Source organism: Salmo salar, chromosome 06 (genome assembly GCF_965601325.2).
Source record: "Salmo salar chromosome 06, fSalSal1, whole genome shotgun sequence".
In the NCBI taxonomy this organism is placed as follows: Eukaryota; Metazoa; Chordata; class Actinopteri; order Salmoniformes; family Salmonidae; genus Salmo; species Salmo salar.
In genome coordinates, this window is record NC_138296.1 from 57652989 (window position 1) to 57672134 (window position 19146).

The 19146-nt window shown below is 42.2% G+C and overlaps 1 protein-coding gene across 8 annotated transcripts in view; it reads left to right on the forward strand.

Moving 5' to 3' along the window:
- The window catches only part of LOC106607646 (serine/threonine-protein kinase MRCK beta), a 133488-nt gene that overhangs the window by 18336 nt on the left and 96006 nt on the right, over window positions 1-19146 (forward strand). For all 8 annotated transcript variants that reach the window (XR_001329245.3, XM_045720721.2, XM_045720720.2 and 5 more), the window contains one exon: window positions 15871-15954. Coding sequence is in view for 7 of the 8 variants with exons in the window: in XM_045720721.2 (XP_045576677.2) it covers window positions 15871-15954 (84 nt within the window). In the remaining variant the exon portion in view is untranslated. The remainder of the gene's footprint in view (window positions 1-15870; window positions 15955-19146) is intronic.

Consider the following 19146-nt stretch of genomic DNA (forward strand, 5'->3'; position numbering starts at 1 on the left):
AAGGGTGCTCTTCACGGATTAATCCCAGATTCAATTGTACAGGGTAGATGGCAGACAGTGTCTATGGCGTCGTGTGGGCGAGCAGTTTCTGATGTCAACGTTGTGAACAGAGTGCCCCATGGTGGCGGTGGGGTTATGGTATGGCCAGGAATAAGCTACGAACACAATTACATTTTATCAATGGCAATTTGAATGCACAGAGACACCGTGACGAGATCCTAAGGCCCATTGTCGTGCCATTCATGCGTCGCCATCACCTCATGTTTCAGCATGATAATGCATGGCCCCATGCTGCATGGATCTGTACACAATTCCTGGCAGCTGAAAATGTCCCAGTTCTTTCTGGGCCTGCATACCAACCAGACATGTCACACATTGAGCATGTTTGGGATGCCCTTGATCAACGTGTGCGACAGTGTGTTCAAGGTCATGCCAATATACAGCAACTTCGCACAGCCATTGAAGAGTAGTGGGACAACATTAAACAGGCCACAATCAACAGCCTGATCACTCTATGCGAAGGTGTGTCACACTGCATGAGACAAGTGGTGGTCGCACCAGATACTGATTGGTTTTCTAATCCCCGCCCCTGCTTTTTTTTTTCTGTTACAGTATCTGTGACCAGTTATGTGAAATCCATAGATTAGGGCCTAATGAATTTAAAATTGACAGATTTTCTTATATGAACTTACTCAGTAAAATCGTAGAAATTCTTGCATGTTGCGTTTATTTTTGTTCAGTATATTTTCCTTTATTTTCCCCTGACCCTACAACCGCGCCCCTTATTGGAGTAAACTAATGGACAACGACAGTATAACATTACACTGTTGTAAAACGATTCTGTTTCGGATAGCAAGATTTTTATAGTTGAATCCTTATGATATGAAGTGATTGATACTGCATGAACACGCAGTGTGATTAAAAACAATTACCTGATAGCTATGTCAGTGAATTAAATCAGAAGGATGTACGAAATATGATTTGACCTTAACCAGGCAGGTTTCAAGGCAGCTCAGTCAACTGAGACCGTTCTCTGCTCTAGAAAAAGCTGACTCTCTCCACTGTTCTCAACCTCCTCGATCTATCTGCAGCCTTTGACACCGTGAACGATCAGATCCTCCTCTCCACCCTCTCAGGGCTGATTGTCTCAGGCTCTGCACTCTCCTGGATTGCATCCAACCTGGCAGGCCATTCCTACCATGCAGCGTGGAGAGTATCTGTGTCTGTACCATGTGCTCGCTATACTGGTGTCCCCCAGGGCTCGGTTCTGGGCCCCCTCTTTTCTCTTTACTTCAATTTCTCTGCTCTGTCATATCCTCACATGGTCACTCATCATTGCTATGCAGATGACACTCAACTACTTTTCTCCTTCCCCCAACCTTCCTTATTCTCCCATGTCATCCTGCTATTGTGGATACTCCACTGGCTTCCAGCCGAAGCATGCATCATCTTCAAGACCCTGGTGATTGCCTAGGGAGCAGCAAGGAGAACTGCCCTCCTTACCTTCAGGCTATGCTCAAACTCTACATCCCAACACGAGCACTCCGTTCCGCCACCTCTGGTCTTTTGGCTCTCCCACCCGTATGGGGGGGCAGTTCGTGCCCAGCAAAGCTCTTCTCTGCCCTACCTCTTTGAAGGGTATCTTAAATAACTCTCATGGCACCCCAACACAAAAATTGGTTATACACTAAGGGCCACATTGAAACAGAGGTGGTCCCTGCAGATATCTCCTTACTATTAACCTCTTGGGGCTAGGTGGGACGCTAGCGTGCCACCTGTGGTGCACTCCATCAACAGCAGGTGCATTTCAAGAGCGGCAAATTTGAATCCAAATAAATGTCAAAATTCAAATTTTTCAAAAATACAACTATGTTACACCATTTGAAAGATAAACATCTCCTTAATCTAACCACGTTTTACGATTTCAAAAAGGTTTTACGGCGAAAGCATAAATTTAGAGTATGTTAGGACAGTACATTTACAAGAGTTGTGTGTAATGTTTTGTCAAGTCAAAGACAGGGTCACCAAAACCATAAAACCAGCTAAAATGATACACTAACCTTTTACAATCTCCATCAGATGACACTCCTAGGACATTGTTAGACAATGCATGCATTTTTAGTTCTATCAAGTTCATATTTATATACAAAAACAGCGTTTTTCAACATTGATGTTGAGGAAATCGTTTCCCTCCAATAACCGGCAGTCAAGTCAGCGTCACAAATTAAATAATTAAAATTAGAAAACATTGGTAAAATATTATATTGTCATTTAAAGAATTATAGATTTACATCTTTTGAACGCAATCAACTTGCCAGATTTAAAAATAACCTTACTGGGAAATCACACTTTGCAATAATCTGAGCACTGTGCCCAGAAAAATACGCGTTGCGATACAGACTAGACGTCATGTTGGGGAGATCTAAAATCGAAAATACTATGTAAATAATCCATTACCTTTGATTCTCTTCATCAGATGTCACTTCCAGGTATCACAGGTCCATAACGAATGTAGTTTTGTTCAAAAAAGCTCATCATTTATGTCCAAAAATCTCCGTCTCGTTAGCACATGATGTAAGCCAGCCGGACTTCTCGTCATGAACGAGGGGAAAAAATATATTTCCGTTCGTTCAAACATGTCAAACGTTGTATAGCATAAATCATTAGGGCCTTTTTTAACCAGAACATGAATAATATTCAAGGTGGACGAATGCATAGCCTTTTATAACGTATTGGAACGAGGGTACCCAACATGAAGTAGCGCGCCAGGTGTCTAATGGGACATCACCGTTCCATGGCTCTTGTTCGGTCAGATCTCCCTCCAGAAGACTCAAAACACTTTGTAAAGGCTGGTGACATCTAGTGGAAGCAATAGGAAGTGCCAAAATATTCCTAAACCCCTGTGTTTTTCAATGGGATAGGTTTAAAATCAATACAACACATCAGGTATCCACTTCCTGTCAGAAAATGTCTCAGGGTTTTGCCTGCCAAATGAGTTCTGTTATACTCACAGACACCATTCAAACAGTTTTGGAAACTTTAGAGTGTTTTCTATCCATATATAATAAGTATATGCATATTCTAGTTACTGGGTAGGATTAGTAACCAGATTAAATCGGGTACATTTTTTTTATCCAGACGTGCAAATGCTGCCCCCTAGACCCAACAGGTTAAGACAGACTTCCCTCAAGAAGGCAGGGGCTGTACTGGACATTGAAAATGAGAAGGCAGTGATGTTTAAACACCCAGTGACCCTTGAACTTACTACCTCAGGACACTATTGTGTACATTTTTTAGACAAAGACGACGTAGAGTCCGTGAAAATCTGATTCGGACAGACACAGAAAACATGGAGATTCTGACAGTCACAGAGAACATGACCACAGAGGGAAAATACAAAGTATTGTTAACTTCACAAACAGTTTGGACATGCTAGAGTTGACAGACTTCAGAAATTAATCAGCGGTACTGGGAGTAATGATGAGTATTTCTATTCAACGGCAGATAGTGAGCATGTCAATGAAACATGCCAGAAGTACAAAAAACCTAAGCCCAGACTTGCTTTTTTTTTGTGCTGGAGGTCTTGTGAACACAAAGAAACCCAGTGAAGTCATCAAGCACTTCATTCATGACTGGATATGTGTGCGTGGCCCTGCCCCAGAAATTGACAATGGAGAAGAAATCAACAATAATCAAATGGCAGACAAATTCAACATGGAAATAAAGACTGCTGCATCCAGTCCATAGAGCACTGGACTTTTGGAGAGACATAATCAAAGACTCAGAGATTATGCTGAAAGTGAAGCAAGACAATGAATGTGACTGGGAAACAGCCCTAGATTGGGAGCTGATGGCAAAGAACTCAATGCACAATGTTCCTGGCTACAGCCCATACCAGCTAGTATTCAGGCAGAACCCTAATCTTCCCACTGTACTGGTTGACAAGCCACCAGCACCAGAAGCTTAACTCAAGCTGACACTTTCCGTTACTGAGTGTCTTTAGGAGCACCAGATCCGATGCTTCTTTTATAGTCAGACAGTCACAGAATCCGCTGGGGGACTGCACCTTTCAGCACTACATGCAGCGAGAAAGGCATTCACTGAAGAGGTGTTCAGAGAGAATTTGCAGGGCTCTGTGTAAACAATTCTGTCCCACAGATGAGAAGTACGAGACTGGAGACAAGTGTACCACAAACGAGTTGACTGTCGAGGGGAAAGGACCCGGAGTCGTTATTGGCCAAGATGGTATGGTGATATATTTGAGGCACCATTGTCTGGGTGCACAACTGAAGATTGCAGAAAGTAAATAAATTATCAAGAATTTGGAAGGGCTATTGCTGAGAATCGGCCTATCGAAAATGACACAAAGGTCATAGACACAAACCTACCAGATGTCGCATCCACTGATGTGGACACTGAAACTGACACAGGAAATGGAGCAGAGACCTTCAACCATGACACAGGTAATACTGTTGATGAAAACATTGAACAGCAGCCACATGTTAAAACATGGTTGTTCCAATCTGAAAACTGCACACTAACCTTTGACGATCTTCATCAGATGACACTCCTAGGACATTGTTACACAATACATGTATGTTTTGCTCGATAAAGTTCATATTTATATCCAAAAACAGCATTTTACATTGGCGCGTAATGTTGAGGAATGTTTTCCCTCCAAGCCCTCCGGTGAATGAGCACACATATTACAGAAATACTCATCATAAACTTTGATCAATATAGAAGTGTTATGCACAGAATTATAGATACACTTCTCCTAAATGTAACCGCTTTGTCAGATTTCAAAAAAGGTTCACGGCGAAAGCACAATTTGCAATAATCTGAGTACAGCCCAGAAGACACCAATAACAAGCAAACAGAAACCCGCCATCTTGGAGTCAATAAAACTAAGACATTACATTATAAATATTCACTTACCTTTGATTATCTTCATCAGAAGGCACTCCCAGGAACCCCAGCTCCACAATAAATGTTAGATAAAGTTCATATTTATTTCCAAATAATCCATTTGGTTCGCGCGTTAGGTTCACTATCCAAATCCACAACGCGCATGCTTACTTAGTCCAGACGAAAAGTCAAAAAAGTTATACTACAGTTTGTAGAAACATGTCAAACGATGTATAGAATCAATCTTTAGGTTGTTTTTATCATATCTTGAATAAAATTCCAACTGGACCTATCCGTTCTCTTTAGGAGTGAATATGAACTCAGCTCGCTCCCAAGTCATTGCGCGTGACTGAGCCCATGCCTTATAATGGGACACCTACTTCCTTGTGCTGTAATTCCCATCAAATTCACCATATAATCTTCAAACACTGTTCTAAAGACTGTTGACATCTAGTGGAAGCTTTAGGAAGTGCAAAATGAACCCTAAGTCACTGTATACAATCAAGGCAATCACTTGAAAAAACTCCAACCTCAGATTTTCACCTTCCTGCTTGACTTTTTCTCAGGTTTTTGCCTGCCATATGAGTTCTGTTATACTCAGACACCATTCAAACAGTTTTAGAAACTATATATATATATATATATATATATATATATATATATATATATATATTTATTTATTTATTTATTTATTTATTTATTTTTTATTATTGTAATGATGACAATTACAACAATACTGAATGAACACTTATTTTAACTTAATATAATACATCAATAAAATCAATTTAGCTTCAAATAAATAATGAAACATGTTCAATTTGGTTTAACTAATGCAAAAACAAAGTGTTAGAGAAGAAAGTAAAAGTGCATTATGTGCCATGTAAAAAAGCTAACGTTTAAGTTCCTTGCTCAGAACATGAGAACATATGAAAGCTGGTGGTTCCTTTTAACATGAGTCTTCAATATTCCCAGGTAAGAAGTTTTAGGTTGTAGTTATTATTGGAATTATAGGACTATTTGTCTCTATACGATTTGTATTTCATATACCTTTTGACTATTGGATGTTCTTACAGGCACTTTAGTTTTGCCAGTGTAACAGTATAGCTTCCGTCCCTCTCCTAGCTCTTACCTGGGCTCAAACCAGGAACACAACGACAACAGCCACCCTCGAAGCAGCGTTACCCATGCAGAGCAAGGGGAACAACTACTCCAAGTCTCAGAGCGAGTGACGTTTGAAACGCTATTAGCGCGCACCCGGCTAACTAGCTAGCCATTTCATATCGGTTACACCAGCCTAATCTTGGGAGTTGATAGGCTTGAAGTCAAACAGCGCAATGCATTGCGAAGAGCTGCTGGCAAAATGCACGAAAGTGCTGTTTGAATGAATGCTTACGAGCCTGCTGGTGGCTACCACCGCTCAGTCAGACTGCTCTATCAAATCATAGACATAATTATAATATAACACACAGAAACACGAGCTTTAGGTCATTAACCTCTTGGGGCTAGGTGGGACGCTAGCGTGCCACCCGTGGTGCACTCCATCAACAGCAGGTGCATTTCAAGAGCGGCAAATTTGAATCCAAATAAATGTCAAAATTCAAATTTTTCAAAAATACAACTATGTTACACCATTTGAAAGATAAACATCTCCTTAATCTAACCACGTTTTACGATTTCAAAAAGGTTTTACGGCGAAAGCATAAATTTAGAGTATGTTAGGACAGTACATTTACAAGAGTTGTGTGTAATGTTTTGTCAAGTCAAAGACAGGGTCACCAAAACCATAAAACCAGCTAAAATGATACACTAACCTTTTACAATCTCCATCAGATGACACTCCTAGGACATTATGTTAGACAATGCATGCATTTTTAGTTCTATCAAGTTGATATTTATATCCAAAAACAGCGTTTTACTATGGCATTGATGTTGAGGAAATCGTTTCCCTCCAATAACCGGCAGTCAAGTCAGCGTCACAAATTAAATAATTAAAATTAGAAAACATTGGTAAAATATTATATTGTCATTTAAAGAATTATAGATTTACATCTTTTGAACGCAATCAACTTGCCAGATTTAAAAATAACCTTACTGGGAAATCACACTTTGCAATAATCTGAGCACTGCGCCCAGAAAAATACGCGTTGCGATACAGACTAGACGTCATGTTGGGGAGATCTAAAATCGAAAATACTATGTAAATAATCCATTACCTTTGATTCTCTTCATCAGATGTCACTTCCAGGTATCACAGGTCCATAACGAATGTAGTTTTGTTCAAAAAAGCTCATCATTTATGTCCAAAAATCTCCGTCTCGTTAGCACATGATGTAAGCCAGCCGGACTTCTCGTCATGAACGAGGGGAAAAAATATATTTCCGTTCGTTCAAACATGTCAAACGTTGTATAGCATAAATCATTAGGGCCTTTTTTAACCAGAACATGAATAATATTCAAGGTGGACGAATGCATAGTCTTTTATAACGTATTGGAACGAGGGTACCCAACATGAAGTAGCGCGCCAGGTGTCTAATGGGACATCACCGTTCCATGGCTCTTGTTCGGTCAGATCTCCCTCCAGAAGACTCAAAACACTTTGTAAAGGCTGGTGACATCTAGTGGAAGCAATAGGAAGTGCCAAAATATTCCTAAACCCCTGTGTTTTTCAATGGGATAGGTTTAAAGTCAATACAACACATCAGGTATCCACTTCCTGTCAGAAAATGTCTCAGGGTTTTGCCTGCCAAATGAGTTCTGTTATACTCACAGACACCATTCAAACAGTTTTGGAAACTTTAGAGTGTTTTCTATCCATATATAATAAGTATATGCATATTCTAGTTACTGGGTAGGATTAGTAACCAGATTAAATCGGGTACATTTTTTTTATCCAGACGTGCAAATGCTGCCCCCTAGACCCAACAGGTTAATATGGTTGAATCCGGAAACTAGCGTTTATTCTTTCAGTGAAATACGGAACCGTTCCGTATTTTATCTAACGGGTGGCATCCCTAAGTCTAAATATTCCTGTTACATTGCACAACCTTCAATGTTATGTCATAATTACGTGAAATTCTGGCAAATTAGTTTGCAACGAGCCAGGCGGCCCAAACTGTTGCATATACCCTGACTCTGCGTGCAATGAACGCAAAATGACACAATTTCACCTGGTTAATATTGCCTGCTAACCTGGATTTCTTTTAGCTAAATATGCAGGTTTAAAAATATATACTTCTGTGTATTGATTTTAAGAAAGGCTTTGATGTTTATGGTTAGGTAGAGTCGTGCAACGATTGTGCTTTTTTTGCATATGCGCTTTTGTTAAATCATCCCCGTTTGGCGAAGTTGGCTATCTTTGTTAGGAAGAAATAGTATTCACACAGTTCGCAACGAGCCAGGCGGCCCAAACTGCTGCATATACTCTGATTCTGTTGCAGAGGTGACACATTTTCCCTATTTAAAAGAAATTCATGTTAGCAGGCAATATTAACTAATATGCAAGTTTAAAAATATATACTTGTGTATTGATTTTAAGAAAGACATTGATGTTTATGGTTAGGTACACGTTGGAGCAACGACAGTCCTTTTTCGCGAATGCGCACCGCATCGATTATATGTAACGCAGGACAGGCTAGATAACTACACATGGTTGATGATATTACTAGTTTAACTAGTGATTATGATTCATTGATTGTTTTTTTATAAGATCATTTTAATGCTAGCTAGCAGCTTACCTTGGCTTCTTAACCTGTTGGGGCTAGGGGGCAGCATTTGCACGTCTGGATAAAAAAAATGTACCCGATTTAATCTGGTTACTAATCCTACCCAGTAACTAGAATATGCATATACTTATTATATATGGATAGAAAACACTCTAAAGTTTCTAAAACTGTTTGAATGGTGTCTGTGAGTATAACAGAACTCATTTGGCAGGCAAAACCCTGAGACATTTTCTGACAGGAAGTGGATACCTGATGTGTTGTATTGACTTTAAACCTATCCCATTGAAAAACACAGGGGCTTAGGAATATTTTGGCACTTCCTATTGCTTCCACTAGATGTCACCAGCCTTTACAAAGTGTTTTGAGTCTTCTGGAGGGAGATCTGACCGAACAAGAGCCATGGAACGATGATGTCCCATTAGACACCTGGCGCGCGAGTTCATGTTGGGTACCCTCGTTCCAATACGTTATAAAAGAGTATGCATTCGTCCACCTTGAATATTATTCATGTTCTGGTTAAAAAAGGCCCTAATGATTTATGCTATACAACGTTTGACATGTTTGAACGAACGGAAATATATTTTTTTCCCCTCGTTCATGACGAGAAGTCCGGCTGGCTTACATCATGTGCTAACGAGACGGAGATTTTTGGACATAAATGATGAGCTTTTTTGAACAAAACTACATTCGTTATGGACCTGTGATACCTGGAAGTGACATCTGATGAAGAGAATCAAAGGTAATGGATTATTTACATAGTATTTTCGATTTTCGATCTCCCCAACATGACGTCTAGTCTGTATCGCAACGCGTATTTTTCTGGGCGCAGTGCTCAGATTATTGCAAAGGGTGATTTCCCAGTAAGGTTATTTTTAAATCTGGCAAGTTGATTGCGTTCAAGAGATGTAAATCTATAATTCTTTAAATGACAATATAATATTTTACCAATGTTTTCTAATTTTAATTATTTAATTTGTGACGCTGACTTTTGTATTTGTGTTCATGCCTTGTCTCAGCTAGACGTCCTTAGACTTGGACTAGTACTTGGTACTATTTAAAATGCACACACACACACCGAACACACACACACACTTGGCACAAGGAGGTCCGGACAACAGCCCTGCTTCCAGGAAACCCTCAGGAAAGGAATACCGTAACCAAGGGGGAACTGCCCAAAATAGTGTTTCCCTTAACAGATAATGTCCCGCACACACTGATAATGTGCCATTTCACATAAACTGGGCAGGGCCATTTAAGTTCAGTCCAGTGCTTTGGCTGCTAGCTAGGATGTGGTTTGTTTGCTTTAAGGGGTGCCATCTTGAGGGTGGTAACACTGATGAAGTTCAAACTTTATGATACTTTTTGTGAAACCAATACTCCACGTCACTTTTTGCTAGTTAACACAATTAATTCAACCATTGTTATTGTCGATTTCAAAATATAAGACCTAGTTGTAAGCGCTAATTTAATAGCTTGGTCACTCGGGTGTGTGTGTGTGTGTGTGTGTGTGTGCGCGCTGTTACTTTGCACTTTCTCACTGTGAGTGTTTCTATGTGAACAAGGCTGCGAGTCTCTACGTCCTGTTAGCTGCTGTTGCCGTCGACTCTGCCCTACCTCGCGCCCTCTGCAGTTTCCCGTGGGCTTGTAAGTTACATGATGCCTTTCCAGATAAACAGGAAATGCAGGCCAAACACTTATGATGGATAGTGTCTCCCTCTCTGTCTCTCTCTCACCACATTTAACAAAGTCCTTTTCAGGGAGAAATGGCGGTCAGAGAACCGTCCCTCTCCGACTAATGCCAAAAAGCTCACTCCGTCTTGACTGTTCCTTCCTCCCTCTGAAACTCACCCTGCATGACTTTTAAAACAAGGGAGAGCAAGAACGACTGTGATAAAAGTGAGAGGGAAAGAAGAGGGAAAGGGAACCAAGAGACGGGAGCAAAAGCCTGATAATCACAGAGAGAGTGATGGATGAGTAGAGGGAAAGGGAACCAAGAGACGGTCGCAAAAACCAGATAATCACAGAGAGAGCGAGGGATGAGAAGAGGGAAAGGGAACGCAGGACACAGGAGCAAAACACAGATCCTCACAGAGAGCGAGGGATGAGAAGAGGGAAAGGGAACACGGGAGACGGGAGAAAAACCCAGATAATCACAAAGAGAGCAGAAAGAATAGGGAAAGGGAACCACGACACAGGAGCAAAAAACAGATAATCACAAAGAGAGCGAGGGATGAGAAGAGGGAAAGGGAACGCAGGACACAGGAGCAAAACACAGATCCTCACAGAGAGCGAGGGATGAGAAGAGGGAAAGGGAACACGGGAGACGGGAGAAAAACCCAGATAATCACAAAGAGAGCAGAAAGAATAGGGAAAGGGAACCAAGACACAGGAGCAAAAAACAGATAATCACAAAGAGAGCGAGGGATGAGAAGAGGGAAAGGGAACGCAGGACACAGGAGCAAAACACAGATCCTCACAGAGAGCGAGGGATGAGAAGAGGGAAAGGGAACACGGGAGACGGGAGAAAAACCCAGATAATCACAGAGAGCAGAAAGAATAGGGAAAGGGAACCAAGACACAGGAGCAAAAAACAGATAATCACAAAGAGAGCGAGGGATGAGAAGAGGGAAAGGGAAACTAGAGATGGTCGCAAAAAACAGAATCACAGAGCGAGCGAGGGATGAGAGGAGGGATAAGGGAACCAAGAGAAGGGAGCAAAAGCCAGATAATCACAGAGAGCGAGGGGAAAGAAGAGTGAAGGGGAAAATAGAGTCAGAGGGGGAAGGAGAACACAGATGGATGCCGAAGTGGATTTGGTCCGACACCCACTAGACCGGCTACTTTGCATGCGCAACTTTTTTTTTCTTTCTACATGTACATGTATTTCAATCAGTTCACCCACACTGCTTGCGCCTGTCAACCAGTGTTTGTGTTGCCAAACACCCATTTACTTTTTCCACATTTTGTTACGTCACAGCCATATTCTGAAATGGATTAAATTTTAAAAAATCCTCCAACCACAATACCCCATAATGGCAAAGCGAAAACAGGGTTTTAGAAATGTTAGCATATTCTAAAAAAAACCCAGATACCTTATTTGCTATGCGACTCGAAATTGAGCTCATGTGCATCCTTTTTTCATTGATCATCCTTGATGTTTCTACAACTTGATTTGAGTCCACCTGTGGTAAATTCAATTGATTGGACATGATTTGGAAAGGCACCCACCTGTCTATATAAGGTTCCACAGTTGACTGCATGTCAGAGCAAGTCAAGCCATGAGGTCGAAGGAATTGTCCGTTGAGCTCCGAGACAGGATTGTGTCTCGGCACAGATCTGGGGAAGGGTACCAAAAAATGTTTGCAGCATTGAAGGTCCCCAAGAACACAGTGGCCTCCATCATTCTTAAATGAAAGAAATTTAGAACCACCAAGACACTTCCTAGAGCTGGCTGCCCGGCCAAACTGGACAATCGGGGGAGAAAGCACCTAAAGGACTCTGATCGTGAGAAACAAGATTCTCTGGTCTGAATGCCAAGCGTCAAACCTGTCCTTGAGTGACCAAGCCAGAGACCGGACCATCACCCGATCGAACATCTCTGGAGAGACTTGAAAATGGCTGTGCGGTGGCGCTCCGCATCCAACCTGACAGAGCTTGAGAGGATCTGCAGAGAAGAATGGGAGAAACCCCCCAAATACAGGTGTGCCAAGCTTGTAGCGTCATACCCAAGTAGACTCGGATGCAACTGCTGCCAAAGGTGCTTCAACAAAGTACTAAGTAAAGGGTCTGAGTACTCATGTAAATGTAATATTTCAATTTTATATTTTTTATAAATTTGCCAAAATGTCTTAATCTGGTATTCCTTTGTCATTATGGGGTATTATGTGTATATTGATTAACCTGTTGGGGCTAGGGGGCAGTATTTGCACGGCCGGATAAAAAAACGTACCCGATTTAATCTGGTTACTACTCCTGCCCAGTAACTAGAATATGCATATAATTATTGGCTTTGGATAGAAAACACCCTAAAGTTTCTAAAACTGTTTGCATTGTGTCTGTGAGTATAACAGAACTCATTTGGCAGGCCAAAACCTGAGAAGATTCCATGCAGGAAGTGGCCTGTCTGACCATTTCTTGCCCTCCTTGATCATCTCTAACAAATACAGGGGATCTCTGGCATGACGTGACACTTCCTACGGCTCCCATGGGCTCTCAGAAGGCGGGAAAAAGCTGAATGATGTAATTCCATCCCCAGGCTGAAACACATTAGCGCGTTTGGCAAGTGCTCTATCAGAGGGCCATTAGACTGAGGCTCGTGCATGAGGGGATAGCATGCTTTTACTTTCACTCTCTTTGTAATAAAAAACGATTTCCCGGTCGGAATAGTATCGCTTTTTTACGAGAAAAATGGCATAAAAAATAGATTTTAAACAGCGGTTGACATGCTTCGAAGTACGGTAATGGAATATTTAGATTTCTTTTTGTCACGAAATGCGCCATGCTCGTCACCCTTATTTACCCTTTCGGGTAGTGTCTTGAACGCACGAACAAAACACCGCTATTTGGATATAACAATGGATGCCGATTTAATCTGGTTACTACTCCTGCCCAGTAACTAAAATATGCATATAATTATTGGCTTTGGATAGAAAACACCCTAAAGTTTCTAAAACTGTTTGAATGGTGTCAATAACAAATGTTGGTTTGGTCCCAAATAATCCATTGTTATAATTATATGCATATCCTAGCTTCTGGGCCTGAGTAGCAGGCAGTTTACTTTGGGCACGCTTTTCATCCGGACGTCAAAATACCGCCCCCTAACACAAAGAAGTGAACAAGAAATTTGTGGAGTAGTTGGAAAAACGAGTTTTAATGATTCCAACCTAAGTATATGTAAACTTCCAACTTCAACTGTAAGTATCTAACCCCTGTCCCCAGATGTATCTGAAGCACCATAACTGTTGGTTTAGATGTATTTGGCCGGTAAGTGCTTGTGTACGGTTTTGAATTTGCATCTTAATAAATCCATTTTCTCCAATTTCCGCCTAAAATGACATACCCAAATCTAACTGCCTGTAGCTCAGGACCTGAAGCAAGGATATGCATTTTCTTGATACCATTTGAAAGGAAACACTTTGAAGTTTGTGGAAATGTGAAATTGTCGGAGAATATAACGTAAAAGATAATACAAACCAAAAAACAGGCTGTTTTTTTTTCCATTTTTGAAATTTAAGAGAGAGGCGTACAGTGAGGCAGGGATTCTAGGTGTAATTTAGATGTTGTCCACAAGATGGCAGCAGTGTATGTGCAAAGTTAGACTGCCACGAGTCCCAAATGTGCCGACGTGGTCAATTTATACATTTTTAAGTACATAACTATAGAGCACATACAAAAATGACATGGTAATACAACATTTAAGTTTACACACTCCCAGGAATGTCATACATGATGGATTATTAGCTTCCCTACAGAATAAAACACTAACCTTCACACATCTGGATGGCCGGGCGGGGTGGGTGTGGAGCCAGAGACAGCAGTGGGGTCTAACTGTAGAACCCAGTTCGAAAATATAAAAATTGATTTTATCAAACAAAATTATGCTACATTTTATCTCTGGGACCCTTAGGATGACAAGTGCAAGATTACTGAATGTAAGTACATTGTTTACTTTCAGAGGTGAATGTTTTTCACCATTTGCCGTGATAAGTGTTTTGTTCTGCACTATCCTCAAACAATTGCATGGTATATTTTGGCTGTAATAGCTACTGAAAATTGGACAATGCAGTTAGATTAAAAAAGTTGGCTGTTTACAACGTCATTCTAGTCACATTATTGTATATTGAGCAACAACTGTCCTGGTTTAGGGACACCAATTCTGTAGAGGTAAAAAGCTTTTATGTCTTTTTAATCATAGCTCATTAACAGCTCTCATACATATGTCTAGGGCCAGAACTATTTTACGGACCAGAATCTCCACAAGCCAGCATACTACAGTGTTTCCCCTAACATTGTACATATGGCTTTTTGCCCTCCCACTAAGCTCTGTCCCACCCCTGTCTAAAATATTTTGGCTTCAACATTTTTGATTTTAGGGCCTAATTGCGCCCCATCTGGAAAATAATCAAAATAGGCCCTCACCTCAAATCAAAATCCAAAATGTTTAAGCCAAAATATTTTAGACGGCGGGACAGAGCTTAGTGAGAGGGCAAAAAGGCCGTATGTACAATGTTAAGGGAAACACTGTAGTGTGCTGGCTTGCAACGGAAAAATCTAAATTAGTGTTTTTTTATTGGACAAGTCCTGTTAGCCCTTCCCTTTTTCTGTCCGTTTTCTTCCATTTGCTGCCTAATGAACACAAGCCTGTATTCCCCCTTAATGCATACTGGATGTTGGTGTGCACATGAGGATCAAAACTAGAGGTCGACCGATTATGATTTTTCGACGCCGATACCGATTATTGGAGGACCAAAAAAAGCCGATACCGATTAACCTCTTGCATCTAGACGTTGCGTTATATATAGTTTAATTAATTAATTAATATATATATATATATATATATATATATATATATATATATATTAATAATAATAGGCCACATTCAGTGTCCAGAAATACCGATTTCCGATTGTTATGAAAACCTGACATCAGCCCTAATTAATCGGTCGACCTCTAATCAAAACACTGGCTGCCACCCAAATGGCACCCTATTCCCTAGGGCTCCCGAGTGGCGCAGCAGTCTCAGGTACTGCATCTCAGTGCTAGAGGCGTCACTAGAGACCCTGGTTCCATCCCGGGCTGTATCACAACTGGCCGTGATTGGGAGTCCCATAGGGCGGCGCACAATTGGCCCAGCGTCATCCGGGTTAGGGGAGGGTTTGGCCGGGGTAGGCCGTCATTCTAAATAAGAATTTGTTATTTAACTAGGGAAGTCTGTGAAATACATAAAAAAATAAATAGTGCATTTCTCTTGACCAGGGCCCAATATAGCTAATATGGTGCCATTTGGAATGCACCCACTATCTTAGAAAGCAGTGGGTCCTGGGGGAGACTCCTAGTTTACAGTAACTAGGCCAGTAGTAAAGTGCAGGAAACATCAATAAGGAAGAACCGGCAATTCTCAGCTCTCTTAATTAGGCTGCATTTTAATTGTGTTAATGATTTCTCTCTCTCCCACTCTCCCCCCCCTCCATCTCTTTCTTTATCTCTCTCCCACTCCCTCCATTTCTCTCCCCGTCTCTAGGTTGCGGTGGTGAAGATGAAGAACACAGAACGCGTGTACGCCATGAAGATCCTGAACAAGTGGGAGATGCTGAAGAGAGCAGAGGTAAGGATCATACTGTAGTGTCCAAAATCTCCAATTGAAAGCTATAAATAGAAATGCTAGATGGGATATTCCCAGTCAAGTCAAGGTCTTGTAGTTTTATTTATATGTGATAGAGCAGACCCATTTCCGCATACTGATTTGTGCTCCCAATAAGTGCTCAAGGCTTCATTTTCATGGTTGACAATGATTATGTTAGCCACGCTCACCCAGACAAACACTTGTATTTATTATGGATCCCCATTAGCTATTGCCCTCTTCCTAGGGTCCAGCAAAATTAAGGCAGTTTATACCATTTTAAAATCATTACAATACATTCACAGATTTCACAACACACTGTGTGCCCTCAGGCCCGTACTCCACCACGACCACATATCTACAGTAATAAGTCCATGTGTATGTATTGTGTGTGTTGCTTCAGTCCCCGCTGTTCCATAAGGTGTTTTTTAATCTGTTTTTTTTTAAATCTAATTTTACTGCTTGTGTCAGTTACTTGATGTGGAATAGAGTTCCATGTAGTCATGGCTCTATGTAGTACTGTGCACCTCCCATAGTCTGTTCTGGACTGTGAAGAGACCTCTGGTGGCATTTCTTGTGGGGTGTTAATGGGTCTCCGAGCTGTGTGCCAGTAGTTTAGACAGACAGCTCGGTGCATGTCAAACATGTCAATACCTCTCATAAATAAAAGTAGTGATGACGTCAATCTCTCCTCCACTTTCAGCCAGGAGAGATTGACATGCATATTATTAATATTAGCTCTCTGTGTACATCCAACGGCCAGCCGTGCTGTCTTGTTCTGAGCCAATTTCTATTTTCCTAAGGCCTTTTTTGTGGCACCTGACCACACGACTGAACAGTAGTCAAGGTGCGACAAAACTAGGGCCTGTAGGACCTGCCTTGTTGATAGTGTTAAGAAGGCAGAGCATCACTTAATTGTAGACAAACTTCTCCCCATCTTAGCTATTACTGCATCAATATGTTCTGCTTAAATGACTACAAACCCGTAGCACTCACGTCCGTAGCCATGAAGTGCTTTGAAAGGCTGGTAATGGCTCACATCAACACCATTATCCCAGAAACTCTAGACCTACTCCAATTTGCGTACCGCCCAAACAGATCCACAGATATTGCAATCTCTATTGCACTCCATACGGCACTTTCCCACCCGGACAAAAGGAACACCTACGTGAGAATGCTATTCATTGACTACAGATCAGCATTCAACACCATAGTGCCCTCAAAGCTCATCACTAAGCTAAGGATCATGGGACTAAACGCCTCCCTTTGCAACTGGATCCTGCACTTCCTGATGTGCCGCCCCCAGGTGGTAGAGGGTAGTTAGCAACACATCTGCCACGCTGATCCTCAACACTGGAGCTCCTCAGGGGTGCGTGCTCAGTCCCCTCCTGTACTCCCTGTTCACCCACGACTGCGTAGCCAGGTACGACTCCAACACCATCATTACGTTTTCAGACGACACATCAGTGGTAGGCCTGATCATCGACAACGAATGGACAGCCTATAGGGAGGAGGTCAGAGACTTGGCCGGGTGGTGCCAGAATAACAACCTATCCCTCAACGTGACCAAGACTAAGGAGATGATTGTCGACTACAGGAAAAGGAGGACCGAGCAGGCCCCCATTCTCATTGACGGGGCTGTAGTGTCCACATCACCAACAAACTAGATAGTCGTAAAGAGGGCACGACAAAGCCTATTCCCGCCTCAGGAAACTAAAAAGATTTGGCATGGGTCCTGAGATCCTCAAAAGGTTCTACAGCTGCAACATCGAGAGCATCCTGACTGGTTGCATCACTGCCTGGTACGGCAACTGCTCGGCCTCCGACCGTAAGGCACTACAGAGGGTAGCATGTACGGCCCAGTACATCACTGGGGCTAAGCTGCCTGCCATTCAGGACCTCTACACCAGGCGGTGTCAGAGGAAGGCCCTAAAAATGTTCAAAGACCCCACCCCAGTCATACTGTTCTCTCTGCTACCGCATGGCAAGCGGTACCGGAGTGCCAAGTCTAGGACCAAAAGCCTTCTCAACAGCTTTTACCACCAAGCCATAAGACTCCTGAACCGGTAATCAAATGGCTACCCAGACTATTTGCGTTGTGTCCCATCCCCAACCCCTCTTTATACTGCTGCTACTCTCTGTTTACCATATATGCATAGTCACTTTAAAAGGATCGGCGTTCCGTCAACGGGACAGTTGTAAATCATGCAGCGCGTTATATCAAGATAGCAGATTTTAGAGTAACAGCAAATGTTGGTACATAGCAGTGTCTTACATCGGCTGAAAGCTTAAATTCTTGCTAATACACTGCTCAAAAAAATAAAGGGAACACTTAAACAACACAATGTAACGCCAAGTCAATCACACTTCTGTGAAATCAAACTGTCCACTTAGGAAGCAACACTGATTGACAATAAATTTCACATGCTGTTGTGCAAATGGAATAGACAACAGGTGGAAATTATAGGCAATTAGCAAGACACCCCCAATAAAGGAGTGGTTCTGCAGGTGGTGACCACCACAGACCACTTCTCAGTTCCTATGCTTCCTGGCTGATGTTTTGGTCACTTTTGAATGCTGGCGGTGCTTTCACTCTAGTGGTAGCATGAGACGGAGTCTACAACCCACACAAGTGGCTCAGGTAGTGCAGCTCATCCAGGATGGCACATCAATGCGAGCTGTGGCAAGAAGGTTTGCTGTGTCTGTCAGGGTAGTGTCCAGAGCATGGAGGCGCTACCAGGAGACAGGCCAGTACATCAGGAGACGTGGAGGAGGCCATAGGAGGGCAACAACCCAGCAGCAGGACCGCTACCTCCGCCTTTGTGCAAGGAGGAGCAGGAGGAGCACTGCCAGAGCCCTGCAAAATGACCTCCAGCAGGCCACAAATGTGCATGTGTCTGCTCAAACGGTCAGAAACAGACTCCACGAGGGTGGTATGAGGGCCCGACGTCCACAGGTGGGGGTTGTGCTTACAGCCCAACACCGTGCAGGACGTTTGGCATTTGCCAGAGAACACCAAGATTGGCAAATTCGCCACTGGCGCCCTGTGCTCTTCACAGATGAAAGCAGGTTCACACTGAGCACATGTGACAGAGTCTGGAGACACCGTGGAGAACGTTCTGCTGCCTGCAACATCCTCCAGCATGACCGGTTTGGCGGTGGGTCAGTCATGGTGTG